At 38.8% G+C, this 20,124-nt stretch overlaps 1 protein-coding gene across 2 annotated transcripts in view; it reads left to right on the top strand.

Moving 5' to 3' along the window:
• The window catches only part of TBC1D12 (TBC1 domain family member 12), an 82,374-nt gene that overhangs the window by 13,788 nt on the left and 48,462 nt on the right, over positions 1–20,124 (top strand). For both annotated transcript variants that reach the window (XM_080913585.1, XM_080913584.1), the window contains exons 2-3: positions 4,339–4,462; positions 19,715–19,830. In XM_080913585.1, coding sequence (XP_080769711.1) covers positions 4,339–4,462; positions 19,715–19,830 — 240 coding nt within the window. The remainder of the gene's footprint in view (positions 1–4,338; positions 4,463–19,714; positions 19,831–20,124) is intronic.

The following is a 20,124-nucleotide window of genomic DNA, read 5'->3' as shown; positions in this document are numbered from 1 at the left end:
GAAGTGCCACAGGTACAGAGTTGTCTGTACATCACTGTGTCCCTTCTGCATGCTGCTTCCTCACTAGATGTAGTGGTTCTAACAGGTAACCAATTTTGAGAATTAGTGAGCTAAAGTCAGTGTTGAGATTTACAAACACAATCACTTGTATAAATGTCTCTGTTAAGTTCTAAACTGCCTAAAATTAAGAACTGTATCTTTTAACTATTGAGTTAAAACCTTTTAAGTTGTGGGGATCAGAAGAGGTAGTGGCTCAGAAGTTAAAAGTACTTACTATTCCTGTAGGAGACTCTTCTTGAGGTCTGTTCTCAGCTCACACAGGCATCCCACAAGCATCTGTAGCTCTAGTTCCAGAGGATCTGATGCCTTCTAGCCTTTGTGAGCAGCAGACACTCAGCATGGTGCATAGACACACATGCAGGCAAAACATCCATACACTTAAAATAAATCAGAGTCTCTCTTGGTCTCTGTATCTGTCTCTCTGTGTCCTTGTTTCTCTGTCTCTGTACTGGCTAGGTTTATGCCACCCTGACACAGGCTAGGGTTATTTGAGAGATGGGAACCTCAATTGAGAAAATGGCTCCATAAGACTGGGATGCAGGCAAGTCTGTAGGGCATTTTGTTAATTAGTGATTGATGCTGGCAGACTAAGACCTTTGTGGGTGGGATTACCCTGGGCTGGTGGTCCTAGGTCCTATAAGAAAGCAGGCTGAGCAAGTCATAGAGAATAAGGCACAGAGAAAGCAAGGCATGGAGCCAGTAAGCAGCACTCTCCTATGGCCCTGGCATCTGCCTCCAGATTCGTGCTGTTTGAGTTCATTTGAGGATGCATAGAGATGTGGAAGTATAAGACAAATAAACCCTCCCTACAGTGCTTTGGTTGTGGTGTTTCATTGCAGCAGTGATAACCCTAACAGTCTCTATATGTGTCTTTCTGTTTCCCCCGACCCGCTCCCTAGAGACATGGCCCACAATTAAGAGCACTGGCTGTTCTTCCAGGGAACCAAGATTTTATTCCTAGTATCCACTTCACCCCTCACAACTATAGCTCCAGTCCCAGGATGCACTCCTCTGGCCTCCCTGAGTTGCAGGTCTAAATATGGTATGCAGTCACACATAGACAAAACACCTATACACATTATAAAAACATTTTTTAAAGAGAAAGAACATATGTTAAAGGTGACTTCCAAATGTGAATACAACTGAGTTTTATTCTAGAAAGAAAAGAAAATAGTTTTTCCACTGTTCATTTATTTTGCTTTTGCTTTTGCTTTTTTTTGGGGGGAGGGGGGGACAGAGTTACTCTGTATAACCCATCTGTCCTGAAACTTGCTCTGTAGACCAGGATGGTTTTGAGATTTCACCTGCCTCTGCTTCCCAAGTGCTGGGATTAAAGGTGTTTGCCACCACCTGTTACATAAAATATAAAAATAACACCCATGCTAGCTGTAGTGACTTGATCCCCCTCCCCCAAAGTTTTCATGGCCCCCATGCAAGCGACTACCCAACTCGCAGATCTCTTGCCATGGATTCTGCTCCCATTCCCAGCCATCCACCCCATGGTTAGCTGTCACAAATCCCTGTGAACCTGTAACTCTAGAGGCTTGTAATTTATCAGTCAGATTTATATCAGTAAAGTTTCAACCCACAAAACACCCACACAGTGAACTCAGAGCCAATTGATACTGATACAAGCTGCTCACCTAGATTGGACAAATTGTCCTGTATTAATCCATCCCTTCTATGACAATCATAGCTACCTGTGGCTGTTTAAAGCCACACGGATCTGGTTTGTCCTCTTCCTTCATCTTCCCTCCTTCTTCCTGGTGTCACTATTTCCCCATCTCTAAAACATTCAGCTCACTTTCTCAATCCACTGTCCAATCACAGGTCTAGCCTTATCTTGTGCCTGTCCTCACCTGCATGTGGACTGCAGTCCACAGCCACCACCCTGGCTCTTTTGAATTGTTTAAATGAGGGTATTTAGCAATGTGTAGGAAGGAAAAATGGGAATGAAGTGTCTGTTCTTCACGTCTTAGCACTTGCTGACTTTGGTTTGATGAAGACTAGTGTTTATTTTTACAAGCTATTTTTCCAAAGTGTATTTTTTAACATGGCTACATGTTTCTATTCTGTGGTCTGCTCGTAACATGATAGTTTTTTTTTTTTTCCTTACACTTCTGGTTTCAAAAAGGGAACGCAAAGGTCCCTGCCTCATTTAGTGCTTTGATAAACGACATCCACACAAACGACTGGTGGGGTGAGATCTGAAACTTAGACTGATGTCTGTGCCAGGGCCTGGGGTGCTCCCGGACCAACACCATGCACAGAGCTGCGGTCTGGCGGCTGTCTTCCACTCCTTTCCTAGTACCGCTCAACCACTCCAGCAACAAAGACTACTGTCCCATTGCCACAAGAAGTGGTTGCTCTAGTGAGCAGGGCACGCTGATTGGTTTATGTATATTACTCATGTTTAAAAAGATCAGTCATCTTCTCTATCTGGTTATTTTAAAGCTGACGAAGCTCTGAAGTTCTAAGGTACTTACTTCAGTTATTTCTAGTTTCGTTCAACTTTGTTAGAAGAGGTGACATGAACTTCATATGCTGTCTACTTTGTGGAAGTGGTGTGTTTGAAGTGTAGATATTTAAATTTGATTAAGTTCAGCCCAAAATTACTTTTGTTTTATGAATTTTACTCTTGGTGTCACTTCCAGTGGTTCTTTACATAAAGTACGGTGCAGAGGTTTTCCTCCATTCGGGACGAATAGGGAAGAGTGGCAGAATTGCCTGGGGCCACAGCCCAGGTGAGTCTGGGAGGGAAGAGAGAACTGGCACATTGGTGTTAATAGGCCTTTGCTGGGGTCAGTGTCCATGGACAGAGCGATGCAGGGGTGCCATCTCCAGGGACTGCACAGTCTGGACGTATGTCCCTGGATGTGCCATGGCCATGTCACTGCCCATTGTGCAGCTGCTAGAAATGACAGGGAAGCCCCTGTCTCAGCCACTACCCTCCTGGTGCCCTCTACTGAGAAAACTGAACAAAATTTCATTTTGTAAAATGGAATGCTTAAAGGTTTCTGTTACCACAGAATATATTTTGAAAGATGAATGTGGAGCTGTGAGGCACACATATATCAAATAAACTGCACACATATATCAACCATTTCAAATGAGTCGACCGCTGGGGCAAATGGGATGCCTTAGTGGGAAACAGTACTTGCTGCCAAGCCTGACAACCTGAATTCCATCCTCCAGAACCCACAGAATGAATAGAGAAGCAACTTCTGCAAGATATCTTCTGACTCCCACTCACACATACATGTACACACACACACACACACACACACACACACACACACACAGTGAAAATCAATCAAATAATAAGCAAAATTAATAGACCATGAATTGTGGTTTGAAATTGCTTGTCTTTCCCTCCCTTTCCTTCTCGCTTGGCATTTTTTTTTCTTAGATTTTTCAATGAGAGAATTTTCTTCTGTAATTATATGCTAGCCTTTCTGCAATAAGCTTTGTTATATAGTTGTTTTAGGAAAAGCATTACTAATGGTGGGGCAGCAGTAGATGTGCTTTTATTACAAATATTTTTAAAGTATTACTAAAAGTAACTAAGTAGTATTTTCAAAACATTCTATTACCTGGGACTGGAGAGATGGCTAAGTAATTAAGAACTGTTTTTCTGGCAGAGGACCTAGGTTCGATTCTTATCACCTGTATGGTGACTCACAACCGTCTATAGCTGTCATCCCAGGAGTCCCAGTGCACTTCTGACCTTCAGAGGTTCCTGTGTGTTCATGATGCACATGCACACATCCAGGCACGTGACATATGCACACAAAAGAGAATAAGCATCTTTAAAAAGTATAAACTATATTGTCTAAGCTCTTGAACTCTCAGATTCTTGGCCTTTGTAATCAAGTATCTGAATCATGTATTTAATTTATGGCTCTCACTTTTCCTTATTGTTAATCTTGTCATAATTTTGTTCACAGCTGGGCATGTATCTGTAATCCTAGTACTTGGAAGGTAGAGGCAGGAGGATCAGGAGTTCAGTGTCATCATAGGCAGTTGGAAGTCACCCTGAGTATCATATTCTACCTAAAAATAAAACAAATAAATCTATATGACTGATTCTACTAAAACATTTGTATAAGTCAGATAGTCTTAACTGAGTTATTATAAGCAATATTTATACAAGTATTAGGGATAATTTTTATTTAAAAATATTTTAAATTTGCTTTGGAAATAAATATGCTTTAAAAATTATTAATTAATAGTTCCCTGACTATGGAAAACAATTCATGTAAATTTTCTGTGTTTCAGAAACCTTTTTCCAAAAAGGACAAAGGAACTCAAATCAGTTGTCCACAGTGCTCCTGGATGGAAGCTATTTGGTAAGGTCCCTCCTAGAGAAAATCTTCAGAAAACCTCCAAAACTATTCAGCAGGTAAGTACAAAATGACTGGAAACTTTCCCAGAGCTCTTAAAGCATTGTTCATTTGTGGGGTGAGATCATGAGAGTATAAGGTGGCAGGGTCACCCCAAATTTATACATTGTGAATACAAGCCAGTATTGGCTACACAATGGGGCCTGTCACAAATAGAGCATTGTTTTCTATCTTAAAAGGCTTTTTAAAAATATTTATTTTATTTGTTTTATGTATATAAGTACACCATAGCTGTCTTCAGACACACCAGAAGAGGACATCGGCTTCCATCACAGATGGTTGTGAGCCACCATGTGGTTGCTGAGAAGTGAATTCAGGACCTCTGGAAGAGCAGTCAGTGCTCTTAACTGCTGAGATATCTCTCCAGTGCTTCTTAAAAGTTTTTTTAAAACTTATTTTTTCAAAGATTTATTTTAATCTTAAGTATACGAATATTTTGCCTTTGTGTATGTGAGTATAGCATTGTGTTTGGCTCCCACCAGCAGAGGTTAAAATTAGTGAAAAGATGTTAACCCCCTGAATCCAGAGTTACAGATGATTGTGTGCAGGGCTGGGAAGCAAGCTGGATGGGTGCTCTATAGGTCAGTAAGCTCTTTTAACCACTAACATTCCTCAGCATAATTTTCTTGAAAATTAACTATTTCATTTTATTTTTCTAGATATAAATTTGGGAATTATAGGTACTTCTGTAGCTGTCTTAATATTTTTTAAATGACAGGTTACAATATTTTCTAATACATGCTAAGATTGTGGAAATTCTTTAAGGTAATGGGGCACTGGTTTACATTCCTAGTTATCCTTGAGTAGCTAACAGGTGGGACTCAAAGCTTAGGTGACCACTCTCACTGTGCAGGACTCAGGTTGGTGAGACTGCAAACCAGGGAACGTGGGCCAACCTGAGCTGTTCTAGAACTCAGTTGTTGTGTAAAAGGAGCTTTCTAGCCTAGCATGGCGCTGTGCCCCTTTAATCGCAACATTCACACTTGGGAGGTAGAAGTAAGTGGATTTCTGTGATTTCAAAGCCAACCTGATGTACATAATAAGTTTCAGGCTAGCCAGGGATACATAGTGATACCCCATCTCTAAATAAATAAATAAATAAATAAATACTAAACAGAAAAACAAACAAATTCTGTGTTTCCTGCCCAAATGGAATTGACCAGATTTTACATAGCCAGCATCTATAAAAATGTTGAAAGTTTTCATCTTTATTCATCTTAGAAAACTTTATTTAGACCAAATGCTTAGGCCATCTGCTACCGGGAACAGCGGAGATCCAGGGATGCAGGCCTGGTGAGATGCGCTGCTAGTAGCTGGGGCATAGAGAGGTCTGGGCCAACCAAACAGAAAGTGACCCTCCCCATTGGTTCAGGGGAGCAGGAACTCTACCATAGGGACTCAGTTTCCACCCAGAGGGCCCGCGCATGTGGACCAAATGCTCAGGCCATCTCCTACTGGGAACAGCAGAGATCCAGGGAAACAGGCCCGGAACAGCTAAGAGATGGGGGCCAATCACTGAAAACAAGACCACTTATAATCACAGACAACAAGATGGCAAGAGGAAACCAAAAGAACTTACCCAATGGAAACCAAGATAACCTGGCAACACCAGAACCCAGCTCTCCCATCACAGCAAACAGTGGAATACCAAACGCTCCAGAAAAAGAAGACTCACCCTGAAATCATACCTCAAGATGATGATAGAGATCTTTAAACAAGAATGGGAAGAAAAGCATAAAGAAATAGAAGCTTTTAAAGAAGAAACAAGAGAAACACTCAAAGAAATCAAAGAACTAGAGGAAAACAAAGCCAAAGAGATGAAGGAATTGAAGAAGGAATTTAAAATGGAAATGGAAACAATAAAGAAAACACTAAAAGAGACAACCCTGGAGGTAGAAAACCTAAAAAAAGAAATCAGGAGTCACAGATGCAAGCATTTCCAACAGACTACAAGAGATGGAAGAGAGAATCTCAGGGGCCGAAGACAACATGGAAAACATAGACAAAACAGTCAAAGAAGATGCAAAAGCCAAAAAGCTCCTAACCCAAAATATCCAGGAGATTCAGGACACAATGAGAAGACCAAACCTAAGGATAATAGGAATAGAAGAGGGTGAAGAATATCAACTAAGAGGCACAGTAAATATCTTCAACAAAATTGTAGAAGAAAACTTTGCTACCCTTAAGAATTAGATGACCATGAGCATAAAAGATGCCTACAGAACTCCAAATAGAGTGGACCAGAAAAGAAATTCCTCCCGACACATAATAGTCAAAACGCCAAGTGACCAAAGTAAAGAAAGAATACTAAAAGCAGTAAAGGAAAAAGGTCAGGTAACATATAAAGGCAGAGCAATCAGAATCACACTTGACTTCTCAACAGACACTATGAAAGCTAGAAGATCCTGTACAGACATCATGCAGACCCTAAGAGAACACAAGTGTCAGGCCAAGCTGCTATACCCAGCAAAACTCTCAATCATAGATGGAGAGACCAAGATATTCCAGGACAAAACTAAATTTACACAATATCTGAACACAACCCAGTACTACAATGAATTATAGGTGGAAAACCCAATACAATGAGGGAAACTACATCCTAATAAAAAAAATAAAAAAATACCTAAGCAAGAAAACCAAAAGAAGAAAGACACACAGGCACAATTCTAAATCTAAAAGCAAAAATAGCAGGAAACAGCAACTTCTATTTCTTAATATCTGTTAACATAAATGGACTCAATTCCCCAATAAAAAGACATAGGCTATCAGACTGAATACATAAACAGAATCCAGCATTTTGCTGCATACAGGAAACTCATCTCAGAGACAAAGACAGACACTATCTCAGAGTAAAAGGTTGGGAAAAAACCTTCCAAGCAAACGGCCCCAAGAAGCAAGCTGGAGTGGCCATTCTAATATCGAATAAAGTAGATTTTCAACCAAATTTATCAAAAAAGATAAGGAAGGACACTTTTTACTCATTACAAGGAAGATTTGTCAGGAGGAACTTTCAGTCCATAACATATATGATCCAAATACAAGAGCACACATATTCCTAAAAGAAACCCTACTAAAGCTCAAAAAATACATTTCACCCTACACAATAATATTGGGAGACCTCAACACCCCACCATCATCAATGGACAGATCATGGAAACAGAAACTGAACAAGGACACAGTAAAACTAGCAGAGGTTATGAACCAATTGGAATTAATAGACATCTATAGAACATTTCATTCTAAAACAAAAGAATACACCGTTTTTTCAGCACCGTATGGCACAGTCTCCAAAATTGACCATATAATCGGTCACAAAACAAGCCTCAATCAATAAGAAGATTGAAATACTCCCATGCATCCTCTCAGATCACCATGGTCTACGGCTGGTCTTTAACAACAACAAAGACAACAAAATGCCCACATACACATGGAAACTAGACAACGCTCTGTTAAACAATAGCAGGGTCAAAGAAGAAATAAAGAAAGAAATTAAGGATTTTCTAGAATTCAATGAAAATGAAAACACAACATACCCAAACCTATGGGATGCAATGAAAGCAGTACTGAGAGGAAAACTCATAGCCCTAAGTGCTTCCAAAAAGAAACTGGAGAGAGCATACATCAGCAACTTGACAGCACAGCTAAAAGCCCTAGAACAAATGGAAGCAGATACACCCAAGAAGAGTAGATGGCAAGAAATAATCAAAATTAGGGCAGAAATAGACCAAATAGAAACAAAAAGAACCAATGAAAAAATCAACAAAACCAAGAGCTGGTTCTTTGAGAAAATCAACAAGATTGATAAACCCCTAGCCAGACTAACTAGAGGGCAAAAATAGAGTATCCAAATTAACAAAATCAGAAATGAAAGTGGAAACATAATAACTGAAACCGAGGAAATTCAAGAAATCATCAGATCCTACTATAAAAGCCTATACTCAACAAAGCTGGAAAATCTGAGGAAATGGATGAATTCCTAGACATATACAAGATCCTAAAGTTAAACCAGGACCAGGTAAACCATCTAAATAATCCCATAACACCTAAAGAAATAGAAGCAGTCATCAAAAGCCTCCCAACCAAGAAAAACCCAAGTCCACATAGATTCATTCTATCAGACATTTATTGATGACCTAATACCAATACTCTCCAAACTATTCCACAAAATAGAATCAGATGGAACACTACCTAACTCATTTTTTGAGGCTACAAAAAGCCTCACTCTTAAACCACACAAAGACTGTACAAAGAAAGAGAACTTCAGACCAATCTCACTTATGAACATTGAGGCAAAAATGTTCAACAAACTCCTTGCAAACCGAATCCAAGAACACATCAAAAGGATCATTCACCATGATCAAGTAGGCTTCATCCCTAGGATGCAGGGATGGTTTAATATACAGAAATCCATCAATGTAATCCACCATATAAACAAACTCAAAGAAAAAAACCACATAGTTATCTCACTAGATGCTGAGAAAGCATTTGACAAAATTTAACACCCCTTCATATTAAAAGTCTTGGAAAGAACAGGAATCCAAAGCCCATACCTAAACATAACAAAAGCAATATATAGCAAACCTATAGCCAACATCAAACTTAATGGTGAGAAACTTGAAGCAATTCCACTAAAATCAAGGACTAGACAAGTCTGCCCATTCTCTCCCTACGTATTCAACATAGTACTGGAAGACCTGGTCAGAGCAATTAGACAGGAAAAGGAAATCAAAGGGATACAAATTGGAAAGGAAGAAGTAAAAACATCACTGTTTGCAGATGACATGATAGTGTCCTTAAGTGACCCCAAAATTTCCATCAGAGAACTTCTACAGCTGATAAACAAGATCAGCAAAGTGGCTGGATATAATGTTAACTCAAACAAATCAGTAGCCTTCCTCTAGTCAAAAGACAAACATGCAGAGAAAGAAATTAGGGAAAAGGTACCCTTCACAATAGTCACAAATAATATGAAATACCTTGGTGTGACTCTAACTAAGCAAGTGAAGGACCTGTATGACAAAAACTTCAAATCTGTAAAGAAGGAAATTGAGGAAGATCTCAGAAAATGGAAAGATCTCCCATGCTCATGGATTGGAAGGATCAACATTTTAAAAATGGCCATCTTACCAAAAGCAATCTTCAGATTCAGTGCAATCCCCATCAAAATTCCAACCCAATTCTTCATTGAGTTGGACAGAGCAATGTGCAATTTCATCTGGAATAACAAAAAGACCTAGAATAGCGAAATTCATCCTCAACAACAAGAAAACATCTGCAGGAATCACCATCCCTGACCTCAAGCTATATTACAAGACAGTTGTGTTTAAAACTGCATGGTACTGGTACAGAGATAGGCACGTGGATCAATGGAATAGAATAGAAGATCCAGAAATGAGCCCTCACATATATGGTCACTTGATTTTTGACAAAGGAGCTGTAAACATTCAATGGAAAAAGCACAGCCTCTTCAACAAATGGTGTTGGTCCAACTGGCACTCAGCATGCAGAAGAATGAAAATAGACCCTTTCTTATCTCCTTGTACAAAGCTCAAGTGCAAGTGGATCAAAGTTCTCCACGTTAAACCAGGTATAGTGAAACTATTAAAAAAGAAAGTAGGGAAAATCTTAGAACATACAGGCACAGGAGAAAATTTCCTGAACTAGTGCTCTAAGGTCAAATATGGACAATGGGACTTAATGAGATTGCAAAGTTTCTGTAAGGCTAAGGAGACTGTCAAGAAAACAAAACAGCAGCCAACAGAGTGGGAAAAGATCTTTACCAACCCCACATCTGATAGAAGTATATACAAGTATATCCCAGGTACACAAAGATCTCAAGAAGTTAGACACCAGAGAATCAAACAACCCCATTAAAAAATGGGGTACAGGACTAAACAAAAAGTTCTCAATTAAGGAATATTGAATGGCTGAGAAGCATCTAAGGAAGTGTTTGACATCATTAACCATTAGGGAAATGCAAATCAAAACAACCCTGTGATTCCACCTCACACCTATCAGAATGACTAAGATCTAAAATTCAGGTGGCAGCAGGTGGCAGCAGATGCTGGTGAGGATGTGGAGAAAGAAGAACACTTCTGTACTGTTGGTGGGGTTGTAAACTGGTACAACCACTCTGGAAATCAGTCTGGCGATTCCTCAGAAAACTGGACATAGTACTACCTGAAGACCCAGTTATTCCACTTCTGGGCATATACCCCAGGGACGCTCCAACATAAAACAAAGACACATGCACCACCATGTTCATAGCAGCCCTATTTATAATACCCAGAAGCTGGAAAGAACCCAGATGTTCTTCAGTAGATAAATGGATACAAAATTGTGGTATATTTACACAATGGAGTACTACTCAGCTATCTGAAACAATGACTTTATGAAATTCTTAAGAAAATGGATGCATCTAGCGAATATCATTCTGAATAAGGTAACCCAGTCACTAAAGACATCCAAAGACTGAACATCCCAAAAACAACTTACAGACTATATGAAGTTCAAGAAAAAAAAAGGCCAAAGAAAGAAAGAAAGAAAGAAAGAAAAATCATTATGCTTAATCTTTATACACCAAGAAAACTTTGACAAATTCTAGGTTATATCTTGTTTTACATGTACTTTATGCTCATTGTAACTAGTAAGATTTTAATGCATACTATCAAACATTTAAAAAAATCAGGTACTAACAATTTATTCATATACTTTTATGCAGAAATGCTTTTAAAGTATGTACATTTATCTTTGTTTTTTAAAATTAAGTTGTTCAATTAAAAAAAGAAAACTTTATTTAAGGAGTTAATAATGTATCTTTTGCTTCCCAAGTAATAGTTTTTTGTTCTTGTATTTTTATCTTGGTAATGCATTTTGGATTTTTAAGCACAGTTGCTTGGGTATGGGGTGGCATATATTTTTATAAATCTCAGCTCTCTGGAAGCAAGGAAAGAGGAAGGACTGCAGTAAACTCAAAGCAATCTAATCAACTTGGCAAGTTCCTATCAGCAGTACTGCGTGTCATAAACCAAAACAAAGGTGAAAGCACTGTCATGTCAGCGTGTGTGGCTCAGCTGGTAGGGAGCTTGGTAGCAAGCATATAAAAAGCCTAAGCCTGGGTTTGATCTCTCAGCACTGCATAAACTGAGTGAGGTGGTACATGCCTTTAAGTTCTCAGCTTTATAGGGAGCCTGAGGCCAGCCTGAGCTATAAGACCCTGTCTCAAAAAAAAGGACGTTTAATTAATTTCATAATTAAAAATAGTAGTTTGTGTAGGTGCAGGTGCTTCAGAGTTCTATAATCCCCAAACTTTATGCCTGCTTCCTTTGGTATGCAGGGGAGACATGTGGGTTGTTCATCTTTTTGATGTAAATTCAGTAGAGTCCCACAGTTATCAGGCAGCGTGTAAACTGTTAGCAAGGATGTTGGTTTTAACATTAACTAGTACTACATACTTTTCAATGGCATTATCATTGTTAATGTTTTTTCTCAGATTGATGTGAGAAAAATCCGGGTACTATATTAAAAATGGTATTGGATTTAAAATGGGGATAATAGTGTCTAATCCTAAAACAAGATTTGAGGAGTTTGTATAGCATGCAATAAGTATTTGTCCAATTGTGGTATATTATATATAAATAATATCTGAAGGCTGGAAAATGGCTGCACAATTAAAAAGTGTGTACTGCTTTTACAGAGGACCTGAGTTCATTCTCTCGCAGTCATCAAGTGATTCATTCATAATGACTTGTAACTCCAGCTCCAGGGACTTTAACACTGTCTTATAGACTTCATGGACACCTGTACTTGTATTTACATGATACACACACACACACACACACACACACACACACACACCCCTAATTAAATATGAAAAGCAGCGAGGGCTGACAAGATGGCTTAGTAGTTAAGAGATGTCTTAATACTCTAGAGGATGCAAGTTTGATGCCCAGCAACTGCATCAGGGCTCACAACTGCTTGTGACTTCAGCTTCATGGAATCTTAACATCTGTAGTCTCTGAGGGTAGCCCTATACAAGTGACATACATAGATATACACACATACACACAATTAAAATCCAAATAAACTAAAATAAAATCTGAGCATAATAGTACATGTCAGTAATTCTAGCTTTGGACATTAGGCTGTCTCATGGGAAAATACTGAGTTTCAAGTTCTAGGCCAGCTGAAGCTATCTATAAATAAATAGGAAACAAATGTACATGTGAGTGTGTGTGTGTGTGTGTGTGTGTGTTTTAAAGAAAGGGTCTTACTTTATAGTTCTGACTAGTCTGGAACTCATGTTTTAGATGAGGCTGGACTAAAACTCACAAAGATCTGCTTGCCTTTGCAGCTTGGGTGCTAGAATTAAAGGCATGCACCACCACATCTGGCTATATGTGTATTATTTTTTAATGCTTACTTAGTATTAAGATATTATTTTAAAGTTATTCATTTTGTGTATATGTGGCTTTATCTGCATGTATATCTATACAAATGCGTGTTTAGCTGGTGCCCACGGAGGTCAAAAGAGAGTGTTAGGTCCCCCGGACTGGAGTTATAAATGTGAATTACTATGTAGGTCCTCTGAAAGAACAGCAAGTATTCTTAAACTACCGAGCTGTCTTTCAAGCTCCTGTTAAGATATTCTTAAACTCTTATATTGTTTTGAGATTTCATGAAGCCCAGGTTGACTTGGAGCTGACTGAGATGCAGTATGACCTTTATCTCCTGTTTCACCTTGTACTCAACGAGATTAGATACCTTTATGCCTCTGCCCTGGTTTGGGCAGGACAGAGGCCCTCAGGCAGGATCCATGGGCCTGTTAGCCGAGTTAGGCACCCTCCTGATTAAGCTACATTGCTAGCCCTCTACTAAGGTAGTCTTACTGAATTCTCCACACGTGGCTATTTGTTAAAGAGAACTACTTCTTTTTTCATTTGGTTTAGAGTGTGTCGAATGAAAATTATTACTAAGAATTATTAGTAACTTGGGAAATGGAGGTAGGAAACATAAGTTTATGCTACATAGTGAGTTTGAGATCTCTCTGGGATACAGAAACACTTTTCAAAAACATACACACATGAACAAATCTTTGAGAATTGTAAAGATGTCTCACTTGCTTTCGAGTGGCTAAGCAGTGAGATGTAGGTGCCAAGCACAAGTGACAGGCTCATGCACAGCTACACACACTCTTAGGGAGCAAGTGTTCTTAACTGCTGAGCCATCTCTCAGCCACCTTGGGTCATTCTTTTAAATTAAAAAGTTATGTGTGGCAGTGTTTTGCTTGCATATATGGCTGTGCACCACATGTTCCCATGGCATCTTGTTCTCGTGGAGGCCAGAAGAGGGCGTTGGAGTTTCAGATGGTTTTAAGTCACCATGTAGGTGCTAAGAATCAAGCCCAGGTCCTCTGGGGAGCAGCCAGTGTTCTCAGCTGAGCGCTCTGTCCAGCCTACGGAATAATTTAAACCAGGTATTCAAAACTGAGATGCCATATTCATAAGTATGAATATAATGTCTATGGGCCATAATTCCTTTTGTTTTTAATGAAAAGGTGCTTGTAAGATTATACATGAAGGCACTAAATAGAAATTGAAGGTTTGATTTTCAAACTTTTTTCTGTAATTATTAGTGGCATAAGTAACACAGTTGTATTTTTATGAAATATAAAACATTATAGGATGATATTTTCATTCTACTTCCCCCAACCTATTTTTAAGCCTATTAAATCTTTCTGTGGCCTGTGAGATAATCACATAGAGAGTATAGGTGTTGCCTCCAAACTCAGTGGTGTGGGTTTGATTTGCTGGAGCTGTATGGTGAAAGGACTGTTACTGAGAGTTGACCTCTGACCTCTACATGTATGTTCTTAGAGACACAAATAAAAAAACTTAAGAAATTTAAATTTATTTTGTAAGCATTTTAGCATTTGAGTATTTATATATATAATACTAGATGCATTTTTCTATAACTTATGAAAGCATACATAATATGCTTATATTTTATGTATGTGAAATTTAACCATCATGTTTTTTATAATTTTTATAGATATGTGAAGTGAAAGTTAGTTAAATATTTTATTCATTTAGTAAATTATATTAAAAATCTGGTCAGTTTTAGTGTTATCCATGTTAGCAGCAAAGAAGCCTAAACGTGCACAGCAGTGGAGCACTTGGCTGCCAGGCACATGCAAACATAAAGTATGTTGTAGCATCCTAGTCTAATAGCAAGTCACTCGGATGCAGATGACGTAACTAGTGATGAAGCCCTGAGCCGAGCCACCAGAATATTGGTAGTATTGGTTTTTGAGGATGATCACGTGTGTTCTTTTGCAGGTATGAAATTCCTGCTTGTGGCCTTTTGAACCATTGGTGAGCCATATTAAAAGTTGAATTTCTAGTATTTCAATTATATTGTTATTCACTTAACCTGGATTTCTGGCTTTTCTAAGTTGATAAAGTTAGAACATAGTTCATCTCTGACCTCCAAACTCAAGTGGGAGTGCTCTCAGGTGAGCATGCAATGAGCACTGTGTGTACAGAGCCTGACTGTACCCCTCTGAATCCAACAGCGCTTTCCAGTTGAAAATGAATGTTTATGTGTTTGTGACAGGCCTTATTTCTGTGTTGCTCTCCTTCTTGTGAAAATGAGATTTATGTCTTGGATGGTAGTCTAGGTTTTTCATCAGTACTGTGCCATTCTTTGAAAGAAGTTTAAATGAAATAGTTAAATCACTTTAATGGAACTTGACCAGCAAGGAAAAATGTTTTAAAATACTGATTTCTGGGCTGAGATGTAGAGCGGATGGTAGAGCACTTGTCTAGCGTATCATAAGCCTTGGACGGCATAAACCTGGTGTGGTGGCACATGCCTGCTATCTCTGTACTCACGGTGAGCAGTGAGGAGACAGGGTTCAGACCAGTCTGGCCTACCTGAGATTCTGTCTTCAAGAAAAGATAACCTTGCTTGCTTAAGTCTTCGCATTTGTTGTTGTTCTTTGACTAAATATTGCGAAATCAATGCTCTTCAGCACGATTAAGTTGTCCAGAGTCTGGGCTATGTTGAGAGTTTATTTCCGCAAAGTCCTTAAACTTATTACATATGCTGATGTCTTTCTTTCTCTTTTGTCACCCTGAAAGGGTGGTCGCTTCCTTTTTGTGTGTATCAATTCACAATTGATAGAATATTTTGTCTTTCTATTTATGAATGCATAGATTTCATTACAGTTCATGGTTAAATATTAGGAGAGGAATTAAAAATGCTTCTGGGTTTAGCCTTGTTGGAGAGAGAATATTAACTTCAACAGAAAATAAAAGGAATTAAGAAAAAAGAAGAACAAACAAGTTAAGAGTCAAACATGATCAGAAGAGAGTCTTAGAAATACTTTGTAGTTTGAAAGTACTCTGTTATTTTATAGCGTTAGTTGTTTGAATATCAATGTTATGTTAAAAGATTCCCTCAGACTTCTGTATTAGGTTTGGCTTCAGATGAGACCTAAGACAGTTGTGCTAACAATGCCACGTGGTGGCTACTGTAAGGTGGCAGTGTTGACATTTTGTGCCTAACATTTTAATTAAGCTGTAGGTATGTTTTTTTCTCTCTCTCTTAATTTATACATTTTGGAATAAAACTTGTCATCAGAAAGACATTGTAACTGACCAAATCTTCTTAGAAGTTTTCCTGGCTTGAATCAAGTTATATTAGAATCCAAACTGTCCTGTTTTTTTCTTCTCAAGCCCAATATATGATATATTTTTTTAAATTGACCTTTATATATATGGATGTTTTGCCTGCATGTATGTCTGTGTACCGTGTATCTGCAGTGTTTGTGGAGGTTACAATAGGTCATAATATCCCCTGAGATGGAAGTTATTACGGTTGTGAGCTGCCATGTAGGTGCTGGAAATGGAGCAACCAGTGCTCGTAACTACGGAAACATCTTCCTAGCCCTCACGGTTTAGTTCTTAAAAGATGCTCCTGTAATATTTTACTTGTTTATTCTGATAGGTCTTTCCAGCTATAGAATCAAGGCACTGTGTTAGAATATCTAGCTGTGCTAGCAACTGAATGTGTGGCGTTAGCAAACTCTAGGTCTTTCTGTAGCAGAGCTGGGATGGCAGATGTCTTGAATTGATCCTAGCTCTTTCTTATCATCTTGCCTTCACTTCAGGAAATGCATAGTTTAGTTGATAAACATTGACTGGTATAATATTCTGGTATAATAAGTTCTTGGTATAGAAATAAATATATTGGGGTTAGGGATTTAGCTCAGTGGCAGTCATGAGGCCCTGGGTTCAGTCCTCGGCTTTGGAAAAAAAAAAGAAAGAAATATATTGAGTAGTGGGTGTACTAGTAAAATTGTGTTCAGAATATGAGAGTACAATTGTGTGATTTTCCACAGATGTGATCTATGAATTGTATACCGTAGTGAACTCGTGAGAACTGACTGGGTAGACCAGATAGGGAAGCCTGTTTAGATACAGGAAGTTGAAGAACTGGTGAGCATGAATGAGCTGTGTGTGGTTAACTGGCTAGTGTGTTAGTATTGCCCACATAAATCAACTCAAAAGGCAGTTTATGTTAGATCTTGGTTTCAGTTGGCAGTAACCTGTCTCCACTTCTGGCATGTGGTGAGACAGACACTGGTTGAGAACCTGTGATCAAAGCTGCTTTGCTGACAAGGCTCAGTGGGTAGAAGCATCTGTTGCCAAACCTGATCAACTTGTGTTTGACCCCAGCACTCACATTGTTGAAGGAGAAAACTGATGCAGTGATGCCTGCACATGCACCTATACACACACACACACACACACACACGCACACATAAAAAATAAATAAAATGGTATAAAACTGAGAGAGAGAGCATTGTGAGATAATAGGCCAGAAAATTTTAAGATAGTTGCTCAATTCACAGCAGCATCTGGGGAGATCTCCAGCATTTGCTCCTTTAAGGGCATGGCCCCAGTGACCTAACAAATGCCTACTAGCCCCACCTCCTACAGTCCGGACCCCTTACACTGTACAGCTGACTGTGGCTAAGTCTTTCTGCATGTGAGTCTGTAGGGGACATTAAGGGCTATAGAGTAGAGGGCGAAGAGTCCTTAGGTTAGGGTTAGAAGATTAGAAAGTTTTGGAAGTAGCATAGAAACGGAAACAATAGACTTGTACATATGCACATGAAGTTATATCCGGACAGTCTGTCGTTCTGCTTCCACAGGGTCTTAGTATTACTCAGAGCCCGTGTAATGTGTTAATGTGTTAAGAATAGAGACCTTGGATCTGTAGACATGGCTCAGTGGTGAAGAGCACTGGCTGCTCTTCCAGAGGACCAGGTTGTGATTTCCAACACTCAAATGGTGGCTCACAATCTGTAACTTCAGTTCTGCGCCCCCTCCTGGCCTCTACAGGCACTACAAGCACATGGTGAGAGCAAATGCAGGCAAAACTGACACATTATTTAAAACAAAACAAAACAAAAAAACAACAGCTTTAGACAAACAAACCAAATTTTGCCTGGCATGGTGGCATATGTTTTTAAAATCCCAACATCTTGGCTACATAGTAAGAACTTGTCAAAAATGGGGGGTTGAGTAGGAAGAGGGAAAGAGAAGGAGGAAAGAGGAGTGGAGAGAAGAGAGAGAAAATAAGAAAGAGAAGAGAGGAAAGAGAAGAAATATCTTTTAGCAGCACCATATGTTGAATAGTTATTATTTTTTATATTTTATTCGTTTTGTGACTCAGGATCTTTTTCTGATTTGCCTGGGACCTCACAGAAATCTGCCTTTACCTCCTAAGTACTGGGATTACAAGCTTTAACCACCATGCCCAACTCTGTATCACCTTTAAAACATACCGTCTGTACGTATGTGTGCATGTGTGCACATTCGTATGCATGCCTGTGTCTAGATCTGTGGGCCAGTATGTGTGTATTTGCACAAATGTTCATAGCATAGATGTTGAGGTTCCGAGACAATGTGATGGAGTCTGTTCCCTCCTTCCACCGTGTGCTTCTCCAGCTCCAGTCCATGGCACTTTTTTACTATGTGCAGTTCTCTTCTGAAATTCCAAGTTATCATTATCTCCTCGGACACAGGAAGTTCATATGTTGGATCATCATGACTCATTAGAGAAAAGTTCTCTGAGTTGGAAAAATATCATGTAAAAAGATTATGGGCTATGGTAGCTAAGCACTAGTGAATGAAACTTCTGAACACCTTACAAATATTTAACTCTCTTTATATAAATTAGTGTCTTCTGTGTTGCTGGGTGACTTTCACAAGTTGTTTGTGTGTGTGCACATGAGATGAGCATGTATGTGTATGTGTAGTAGACGTTGTCAGAACCAGTGGAGCTAGAGCTGCAGGTGGTTGTGTGTTGTTCACCATGGGTGCTGGATCTTACATTCTGCAACAGCAGCAAGTGCTTTTAGCTGCTGAGTAATATCTTCAGGCTTTTTTTGGAGCAAGTGGAAAATGTATGAATCATAGAAATTATAAATGAATAAACTTATTACTAATTTTTTGCTAAGTTCTGTGAATGGATTTTATAAAATAGTACATGTGTCTTTAAAAATGCTCAAATGGAGAAATTTAAAAGATTCTTCAAAGAGTATATTAACATTGTATCTCTTAATAGACTATCAGATTCAGTGAGTTAAAGAAACATTATAACAAGGTTTTAATTTAGTGAAGTGTATTGTGTTTTACACTATAATTTTGTATACCACGTATCGGTAAAATGTTTAAAATTAGAGAGGTATACTCATAAGGTCAGGCTTTCTTCTCTTGAAGTGTCTATATCTGTGGTAGTTAGACTCATGAAAGCCTGAACTCTAAAACCCTCATTATGTTAGAACCTCATTGTCCTCTTTAGAGAGCTCTTTTGAGGCACTGCACTTGGTTCTCTGCATCCTGTTTCATCATTTCTGTCACTCAGCCAAGGTATAGAAAGAAAGCTCATCTGCTTGTGGATTATTCAAAGCTTAATTACATGGTACTGAGGGCAGTGAGACAAAGGGCCCGAGACCTCCCCAGTCTATCTGTCCAGCACTTCTGTCCTCCTTTCCTGACAGTCTAATATACTATATAATATTAACTCATAATTTAGGCTCTCCTAGGAAATAAAAAGGGATTTTATTTGTTTTATTCATATTTTAGAACCCGTATAATGCCCTTAAATAGCATAGGTTTAATAATACATAATGTAAATTAGGAAAATCTCTACATAAATTATATCCTTATTTGCCCTAGGAGTATGAAGCACGAACAGGGCGGACCTGTAAAGTACCACCTCAGTCTTCAAGACGTAAGAATTTTGAGTTTGAGCCACTTTCTACCACTGCCCTGATTCTTGAGGACCGGCCATCGTAAGTATTTAGTGACCTTTAGGTGCATTATTTTACTTAAACTTAGATTTAGTTGTTTTTACTATTTCACTTAAAATAGAACTTAAATACAGGATGAGATTTATTTGTTTTGTTTGAGATAGAATCTCATTTAAGTCAGGCTGACCACAAACTCAGTATCTTCCTGCTGTTCCTCCCAGTGATGGAATAATAGGCATGCTTCGCCATGTATCCTAAAACAAGGAAAACAGTGATGTTCAGGCTTTATCGGTACAGTCTTACTACGTGGCTCTGGCTGTTCTGGAACTCAGTATG

The sequence above is a fragment of the Micromys minutus genome, assembly GCF_963924665.1.
Source record: "Micromys minutus genome assembly, chromosome: 2".
NCBI lineage: Eukaryota > Metazoa > Chordata > Mammalia > Rodentia > Muridae > Micromys > Micromys minutus.
The sequence above is the reverse complement of the archived record's forward strand: the minus strand, read 5'-3'. Positions and strand labels throughout refer to the sequence as shown.